General features: G+C 36.8%; 1 protein-coding gene across 1 annotated transcript in view; it reads left to right on the forward strand.

The window, feature by feature from the left end:
* LOC103925497 (ERC protein 2) overlaps positions 1-9812 on the forward strand; it is a 280258-nt gene that overhangs the window by 19841 nt on the left and 250605 nt on the right. Inside the window, exon 3 of the mRNA XM_009334228.1 lies at positions 275-442. Within this exon, the coding sequence (XP_009332503.1) occupies positions 275-442 (168 nt within the window). The remainder of the gene's footprint in view (positions 1-274; positions 443-9812) is intronic.

Consider the following 9812-nt stretch of genomic DNA (forward strand, 5'->3'; position numbering starts at 1 on the left):
GTCTTTACTGAAAGAGTGGTTAAACATTGGAACAAGTTGAGTCACCATCCCTGGAAGTATTTAAAAGACGTGTAGATGAGGCGCTTAGGGACATGGTTTAGTGGGCATGGTGGTGTTGGGTTGACGGTTGGACTCGATGATCTTGGAGGTCTCTTCCAACCTTAATGATTCTATGATTCTATATCACAGTCATTCACACCTTTCAGATATTGAGTGCAACTATGAATTGGAAATGAAATTAATGATCTAACCTTTCTTTTTTTCCCCATTACAGATTGACCAACTGAAACAAGAACTCTCAAAGAAAGAATCAGAACTTCTTGCCTTACAAACTAAGCTTGAAACCCTTAGCAATCAGAATTCAGATTGCAAGCAACACATTGAAGTGCTTAAAGAGTCACTTACTGCCAAAGAACAGAGAGCTGCCATACTTCAGACAGAGGTATTGTATCTTCTAATCATAAACTGCAATAGAAATATTTAGTTAATAGCATGTGTCAAGGTGATGATGTGTTTGTTGCAAGTCTGTGTAGAAGGCAATTTGTTAAAGAATAGTGAAATAATTTAAAACCCTTTAAATGCCAATATATTTGGTATCTATTTTTGGTAGTACACCAGCTCTCATTCTAGAATTTTTTTAGAAGCACCTATGATTGCATTATAAGAAAATGTTTGTGCCTAATTCTCATTGGCTTCAATGGGGGGAACTGGGCCTTAGTGACTTGATTGTTGTGATTTCATTCCTTGTTTCTTCATCTATTATTTGACTGAGTTTTCCTTTCAGTTGCTATGGCCTGATGCTTCTTTTCTACTGTGTATTTCTATTCTGAACAGTGAAGCTACTGATGTATTTTGAAGGGATCTGTTGAAGGGTGCATGATATTAATCTGTGGTTATCGTTTCGAGTGCAATCAACATTTATTTTAAAATATGAGTAATTTCAGTCTTTAAAACAGACCAGTGCATTAGTTATGTATGTACCTACAAAGTCAGATCATAAAAATATGGGTAATGGAATACAAGGTTGAGATGGTTGTCACATTTGATGGAATGTGTAGATTCAGTGTTAAAAATATTGTCCATTAGTTCATTTCCTGGGGTTTTAAAAAAACTTCAAAGACTTGGAACACACAATACTGATTAGATTGATTCCTATTGTAACTCTTCATTTTATTTTTAATGTGTGTACCCCTTTCAAGAAACAGAAATACCTGTGAAATTCAGTCATAGAGTGTAAATAGTTTCTATTCAGAGAAATGTATTATTTAAGGTATAGAGGAATCTTACAGAATGTTTCAAATTTCTGGCTAACAAAGCTCTAGGAGATAAACCAGCTTAAACTCATCATTCTCATGGAAGCAGGAAATAAATATTTCTAAGATTCTGATTATCCCTCTGTGCTGTATGTCTTTCCTCTGTATATTAAGAAGATACAGATGAAATCTTGGAATTTCCAGCTTGTGTTTAATGAGCCAGACAGCATATGTATATAATACAAAATAATAATAATAGAACAAGGGTAAAAACTTCAGCAATTTTGGCAGATCTCAATCTGGCTTTTTAGTAGTAAAGATTATATATTTTAAATTTTTGGCTGTGCAAATCTGTTTTGCAAGGTTTGTATTACCTGTCATACTGCTGAGGATAGTGATGAATCCATTGGCTCTTGACTAATTTGATTGCCTAATTCTTTATCAGACTGGTATGTATTCAAGGCATTACAGTCTTATGGCTGGCAGATGGGCAGTGGTAAAAAGAACTGAATCAACAGTGCTCTTAATGAAGGGCAGCTGGGATTGTGCAGTCCTGGTGGAGAACTAGTTGGTTTCTAACAGGTGTTCAATTCCTGTTCTTCCCAGTTTCTACATGAGCTTGAAACTTTTACATGAAGCAATTTAAGTTAAAATTGGCTGTAATTGCCTGTTGTGTGCAGGTGACAATCGGTTGTATTGTGTCTGCTTGTTATTAGTCTCTCAGGAAAACCAAATGAAAAATTAATGTTAAAATGATCAGAGAGGTAGCTTGATAGAAGGAATGCTCTATAATAGCAGAAAATGAATCCCTTTTGTTTGGCCTAATATAATGTTATTTGTGATATAAGTGATTGTGATATTTTGTACAAATAATATGAGATTCTTCCAGCTTTCAATGGCAAAAAAAAATCTGTTTAGGTATAGGATTAGTGAAAGATATGTTCAGCATAATTTCTATTCAGTGGAAGGTATCAGTTTCTGGTTTTGATTATTTATTTTAATTAACCCTTTACTTCTGTATAATCCAAAGCATTCTGATGACAAGCCTTGTTTTGTTTCTGAATGAAGTAACACTGTAAGCTAGGTGGGTTGTTGCAGATATGAGACTTAAAAATGAAACAAAACAACTCATAAGTGTCCTCACAGAATATCTTGTTTCTAGACAGTTAAGGCTGTCTCTGCACGGACTTGCTAAATCAATTGAGCCTGAATTTGTTAGTGACTGAATCTTCAGAAATTGTGGGGTTTATTTCATATGCATTGTTGTCAACCTTCAGTAGTTACATTACCTCATAAATTTATGAAGCTTTGAAACACTGCAAACTGTTTTAAATTCCCCATAGAAATCTAGGTGATTTCCATTTTCTGTTTTCAGTAGGGTGTAGTGGACTACAGTTTTTTGAGTTTCTTTTCTCTTTTTAAGATATATTTGTAAAGGGAATTGGGGAAAGTTGGTGAATTATGTCCACCTCTTATGGGAAGTAATTTTAGTTAAAATTTGCTGTAATTGTTCATGTACAGGAGGCTTTTGGCATAAGGGTCACATTAATGTAACTGGTTGTTTTTTTTTTGTTTTTTTTTTTTTCTTCTGGGAGATCATATGAAAATAAAGGATTCTGAGTATTGGGTTAGTACCAGACTTTGTTTTGGGATATGATACATCTCAAGATGCATTAGAAGCAATATAAAGAAAACAAGTTCCAATTCCAGTTATACACATGTATTGATGCAGCCACTATTTGAAGTAGTTTACCAAATAATTTTGATCTAATAGCAGACTTAAAATGGGAAATAACTTCACTTGCCTCAAGATTTCTTCTATTTACTTTTGAAAAGATAGCATTATAGGGTATGCTCTTATATGCACCATTTACCTATGAAGCAGAGACTTTAAATAACCTGTGTTCAACATTAAATTATGTCAGCAGTTTACCTGATCTCAAAATACTTTTGTAACATGCATACTTTGGGCAATATTACTTACATCTCATTTTTTATCCATTTAAGATGCACTGAATGTTTTATTAGTTTACTGTACTTTATGGTAGAGATGTAGTGCATCTCAAATCTGCTGAAAAAGATCTTTACTTTTATGTTGTGTAGGTAGAAATAAAGCATACTGTGTACCCGTTAGTTTCTCAAGCCAGGACTTATCAGGAAAGAACAGTACTTTTGCTTGTTATTTTAAAGCCCCAAGATTGTTGTAGGCATGTCACAGGCTGTACAACTTTCCATCTAGAAGATTAGATATTCAGGGGTTAGAAATGAAGAGTGGTTTCTGGAGTTAAATAATATTGAGGCTCGCAAAAAATATGTGGTTAGTCTGAACATACTTTTCACCTCTTTTGAATAGACTTTGAATCAAGAGCTCCTTAAAACTACTGAGCTATCCAGTCTTGTTTCCTGGAATAGAGTCTTACAGCAGCTTTCAGCTAGCCATAAGAAATACGCTCATATAACCAAACACAGGATTTGTCATAAATTGCTGTGTTACTATGTGAGAATGTTACTTGCTTTCTCTAACAGTCATGAAAACAAGTGACAGATCTCTGTGTCCAAGCAATTTCACAGATTAGAAAATAAGATTCTTCAAGGCTGACATGCATGTTCTAATGATGTTCTATTGTTACATATTTTTAAGACCCTCAGGGTTTTGGCACATTCCTTACCACCCTGCTGTATGCTAGGGAGTTTTTCTGGTTAAAAATGATTGCCAGAACGTCTCTTCTCCACAAACTATTATATTACAACTTCCAGACTGGGTATGCAGGTTATTGGAGAGAGAGTCTGTTAAACTGTGGGCGTTCTGGATAAATGTGATGGAGCTCCGAGGAACACAAAAGCTGGACAGCGGCTGAATTTGTAGATTGCTACGTTTACTCCTTTGTAGGCCAAAGTCCTTGTTTCTTATCAATATTTAGACAAAACCAGAAAGAACACATTGTTAACATAAGCGACAAGAAGACACCTCAATAAAAATTAATTACTAAGGCTGCAGACCACTCAATGGATGCCATAAGTTTGAAGGTTTTTAGAGCTGATCTTGTTCCTAGTGTTAGTTATGAGATGGTTGAAAACAGGCTGTTTGTGCTGCTTGCACTTTTTCTTATTCAGGATGGAAATGCCTCTTGTTTTCTCTTCTTTCTTTTGCCTGCTTATTTGCCCTTCATATATTTTGACTGACCAGTGGGCCAATATGTGGCAATAAGAATGAAGTAATTTTTTGTTTGTTTCGTTGTATGCTTCGTTGTACATTTCAATTAAGAAATTCATGCCTTTGTGCTGCATTCTTCTGTTACATCCTGTACAAACTAAATGTGATGCAGCAAGACAGGAAAGTTCAAAATGATGCCTTAGAATAAAATTTTCCTGAACTCCCTTTGTACCTACTCTTTGTTTTATGGGGAGCCTTTTTGGTAATCACTTCGCAAATATCAACTTCATATAATTCAACAATGTCTGTCTTCAGTACTCAGAAATATCCTGTCTTTCAAAAGCACCTTTTACATTTCCACTTAATCTTTAGTTTAGAGAACTCTGGGGGAGTAGAGGGAATGTTTATATCTCATATGAATCTTTGCTGAACATATTAATTTGGTTATATCTGAGAGACTAAATGTGGGCAAGTTCCAAGTATCAGCAGAGGCCATCGATGTTTTGTTTCTGGAATATATATATTAAGCTGTGTTAAATTAAATAACAAAACAACAACAAATCAAAAGCTCCTCTAATGAAGCTCATACATTTCCTGCAGGAAATACCATCCCTGCAACGAGAGAGCCGTGATAGGATAGAGGGGCTTTCTATGCACTAAAACCAGGATCCTTCTTACCAAAGACCTGAAAATGAGCAATTGTCATTTACATGGTGATCAAGCATGTGGCCTGCCAGTGTAGATGAATGAGGAATAAAAATACTGCTTTGCCAGCTGGGCTTTCTCGGAGGCCTGGGTTTTAAGCTGATTAAGCTAAGGCCTAGACTGTGCTGTGGTAGCAATCCAGCAATGATTCTAGACACAGCAGGTTTCATTCTCTGCAACCAGGAATTGGGAAAAGATTTTGTTTGCTTAGAGCAACTGAATCTTATATCTCCAGGCCTCAGGTCTTATCTAAAGGGAGGGCAATGGCTTCTAGCAGCAGATGGGAAAGCAGCTGCAGGGAGATGCAGGGCAAATTGCAGCCCTCCAGCAGGTGGAAATCATTATGGAAGGAATTTTGTACTGTACAAGCTATTGTTGGTCGTTCCCAGAGGAGTAAATTTAAAAACATTTTGGCCTGCATTAAGCCGCACTCTTTTCTTCCTGCATGTCCACATTGTCTATTTGTAGAATAGATAGTTTTTGTTAATTATCACTGTAGAATTTTATGCTCTCCTAAAACATGCTCATAACCTGCCTTGAAGGGCTTCTTTGTGGAGATGAAAGTAACCATTAAAGGCCAGTTCTAATCCAGAGCTGAGTAAGGTATTGGTAGTTGCAGTGTCAACTTCCTGCCTAAGTAGGATTACTTTGTAATCACCTTGTTGTAACTAAATCAGTTTAGTAAATCCTGTAATAAAAGAAATCCTCAACAGGATCTCAGTTACTTCATAACAAGCCTTTTATTACTATTTAGCTTAATAATGGTACTCTGCAGGTTATCTTCAGGTTTTGGAGAGAGCAACTGCATATGATGCAACAGGATGTGATTCATAGAATCACATAATGGTTGAGGTTGGAAAGGGACCTCTGGAGGTCATCTGGTCCAACCCCCCTGCTCAAGCAGGGTCACCTAGAGCTGGTTGTCCAGGACCATGTCCAGATGGCTTTTGAATATCTCCAAGGATGGAGACTCCACAACCTCTCTGGGCAACATGTGCCAGTGCTCAGTCATCCTCACAGTAATGTTTCCTGATGTTCAGAGGGAACCTCCCGTGTTTCAGTTTGTGCCCATTGCCTCTTCTCCTGTCACTGGGCACCACTGAAGAGCCTTGCTCCATCTTCTTTACAGCCTCCCTTCAGATATTTATACACAGTGATAAGATCCCCCTTCTATTCTCTAGGCTAAACAGTCCCAGCTCTCTCAGGCTTTTGTCATATGAGAGATGCTCCAATTCTTTAATAAAGCCCTTAATTAATCCCTTAATTGCTTTGTGGCCCTTCACAGGACTCTCTCCAGTATGTCCATGTCTCTCTTGTACTGAGGACCCCAGAACTGGACACAATACCCCAGGTGTGGCCTGACCAGTGATGAATAGAGGTGAAGGATCACCTCCCTCAACCTGCTGGCAACACCCCTCCTAATGCAGCCCAGGATACTGTTTGCCTTTTTGCGCAAGGGCACATTGCTGATGTTCAACATGGTGTCCACCAGGACCATGAGGTCCTTTTCTGCAAAGCTGCTTTCCAGCTGGGTGGACCCCAGCATATACAGGTGCATGGAGTTGTTCCTCTTCAGGTACAGGACTTTACATTCCTTTCCTTGAACTGCATGAGGTTCCTGTCAGCCCATTTCTCCAGCCTGTCGAGGTCCCTCTGAACGGCAGCATCACCCTCTGGTGTATCAGCTGCTCTTCCCAGTTTTGTACCATCACCAAATTGCTGAGTCTACACACTGCCCCATCATCCAGATCGTTAATGAAGATGTTGAACAGGACTGCATGCAGTATTGACCTCTGGGGTACAATGCTAGTTCTACTTGAGCCCTCTGATTCTACTCGATACTCCTCCACCTCCTCCCATGGTTCTCGCAAGCCAGGTCTAATAGGGCATGAGGCTTAGAAGTAATCTGTTGGTATCAATTATAGTTTCTTGTAGTTCAGGTATCCCTGGAAGTTCGTTGGTTTCACTTTCTTTGTTGGTGAATTCTATCAGTGTTTGTTATTCAGTAGAATAAATTATATTTGGAACATTTCAAGTCTGGAATTTTCATGATGTCTTAGCAAAATTAGCTCAGAAAATATTACTACTTTAAAAGTATAGTTTAAGTTTGAGCTCATTTTTACGTAGTTTGTTTCAATGGTCAGAAATTAAGAGTAAGCAGAGTTATAATGATTCTTAATCTCTGCAGAATGTTGACTACTATTGAGAAGCATGACTAGCCTGTTTATCTGTTTATTCAGATAGTTGTTTTACATGTATTATAGCATGTATATCATCAGAAATAAAAAGACATCTGGATTTTTTTGATGAGTATAGTTAATTTCCTTCAAACAATGGTAATTGGATCAGATTTCAGGTACAATGGCACTTTGTCACATGATGTGAGAAAATTTAAAACCAAAAGTAAGTCAGTCTAGATCTAAACATGATATGCTTTTTGCACGGTATTTCTGTTGTCTCAGTGATGTCAGTGTTTGGTTTTGTTTTTTTTTTAATAGGTTTATTTGACTTAAAAAGCTATCATTTGAAGTTTTTATTGACAGCTGAAACAAAAAATTATAATCCTGTAAAGTAATAACTATCATGGTGGCCAGAGTTGGGAGGTCTGAAAATGGTTTATTGCCAGTAGGAAAAATGTTTGGAACCAGTCCCTAGAAGGTTCACCACCTCTGCTACATGCATTTCATTTTGTTCCATTTTTAAGGGTATACATGATAATAGTGCCAAACTATGCAAACTTTTCCTACCCTAATGTATATAGCCTTTGTTTTGATTATCTCTTTATTAATGATGTGAAAACCCTGAGGTCAGATAAAAATGAGCCAAGGTCAGGCTACTCCAGCTACAGAACACTGAAAATGTCACTGTGCTCCACAGAGAGTTGCTAAAAGGAAGAATATTAGACTTGCTGAGGTTTTCCTTGCTGTTGTGAAAAAGCTATAGATGTTAAGTTTTAAATGAAGCCTTGTGCTGTTACTGCAGCAGGAAATAGGTTAAACAGCACAAATGATCCTTTTTGATGATTTAAAAAAAAATGAGACACTACCATTTGTATACATTAAAAAGTGGTAGACAGTACAGTCTGAGACTATATTTGTGCGTATTTGCAGTGACTGGCACTTAACTACTGCTCTTACCAACATGAAAAAAACTTACATAAATTGATGCAAATACATTCATTTCAGCTGGGTAGCTCAGTGGAGAAAAACATTCATTTCGTAAGCAATTCTGACACAAACATACTTAGCACTTTATTAGTTAGTGTGTCATTGCTTTAGATAAGACACAGGCAAACTGGCAGGTGTGCTGTTTGAAGGTTAATGAACTGTGAAATAAGTACATGTCTACAAAGAAATTTTGTAAATTGTGAGCATAGTCCTGTCAATGGAGAAAATGGATTAGAAAAATAGGTGAAGTCTGTACTGTAACTGAATACTGATGTGTTCAGCACACATGTATGTTATAAACATGTATATAAATATTTATATAATATTATATGTTATAAACATGTATAGAAAACCTAATAAAAATGAAGAGGAAAGGTGATTATAGTAGGTATTTATTACAATCTGTTTTTTCTTTTAAACAAATCTGTTTATAGAGAGGGGCTGTGAAATGATTGACTTCTTGGCAGTTCTTAGTTTGCGTAAAGAGCAAATAAGAGCAGACAGCACAAAATACTTGGAACAAAACTACAAACACTTTAGTTTTTATATTACAATGTTGATATTTGATATTGCTTGAAATGTAAATCTGCTTTTAATTTTACAATAATAATAATAATGGTATAACTACGGTTATTTCACTCTCACATTTTTATTTTTCTAAGTTAGAGTTTTACTTTGAAATTGTATTTTTCTATTGTTTTGTGATTTTTCTTGTTTCAAATCAGGGTGGGCCATATATTTCAGTGTGGTCTCTTTGCTGTACTGCCAGTGTATTGTTCTGGTAGATCGGCTGTGCATGCAAAGGAAAGAACACCCACTGTAAAAAGCACTATTCTGGAGACTTCTGTACCATTTACTCTCTCTGTCACTCCACAGCTGTTCACAGCTTTCTTGACAGCGTGTTGCATATTTCAAACCAAGCTTTATCTCAAGTGAAATTTGCCAGCCATTTGACTTTCTATACAGTTTTCACATTTTGTGAGCCCCTGTGACAGTTTAGAACAGGAGAGAGCAGCACAGTGGCAAGGCAGTAAATTCAAAGAGTTAATCTGAAAGAACGCTGAGATTAGAAAAATGCTATATTTAAACAGAAGTAAACCGTGAAGCAAAGTGGGGCTTTTTTGTCTGTCTGTCTATTGGAGGATTTCAAGACTTGACTGTTCAAAGGCATATCAAACGGCATGGTCTGATTTCAGTGTTCTCTGTGCTTTGAGCAGGAGGTTGGACTAGTGACCTCCTGAGACCCATTCCAACCTCAGTGACTCTATGGTGCTACAAATGAAGCTTTCTCAAATACATTATAGGTAATACTGTCCCAAAGATGTATATTTTCTGCTTTGTGAGTTACATACTAGCATTCATTTATCCAGTGAAAGATTAAATGTTGATTTATTTAACCCTCCCCTTCCCCCCCAATTGAATCCATTCTTGATAATAGCTTTAAATGTTCTGTTTTTCTTTAGGGGACACCATTATTTTTATTTCATAAAAAAACTGAAATGGAATTGCCTGAGGGAAAGGTGACGGAAAGAG

Source organism: Pygoscelis adeliae, unplaced genomic scaffold (genome assembly GCF_000699105.1).
Source record: "Pygoscelis adeliae isolate BGI_AS28 unplaced genomic scaffold, ASM69910v1 Scaffold411, whole genome shotgun sequence".
In the NCBI taxonomy this organism is placed as follows: domain Eukaryota; kingdom Metazoa; phylum Chordata; class Aves; order Sphenisciformes; family Spheniscidae; genus Pygoscelis; species Pygoscelis adeliae.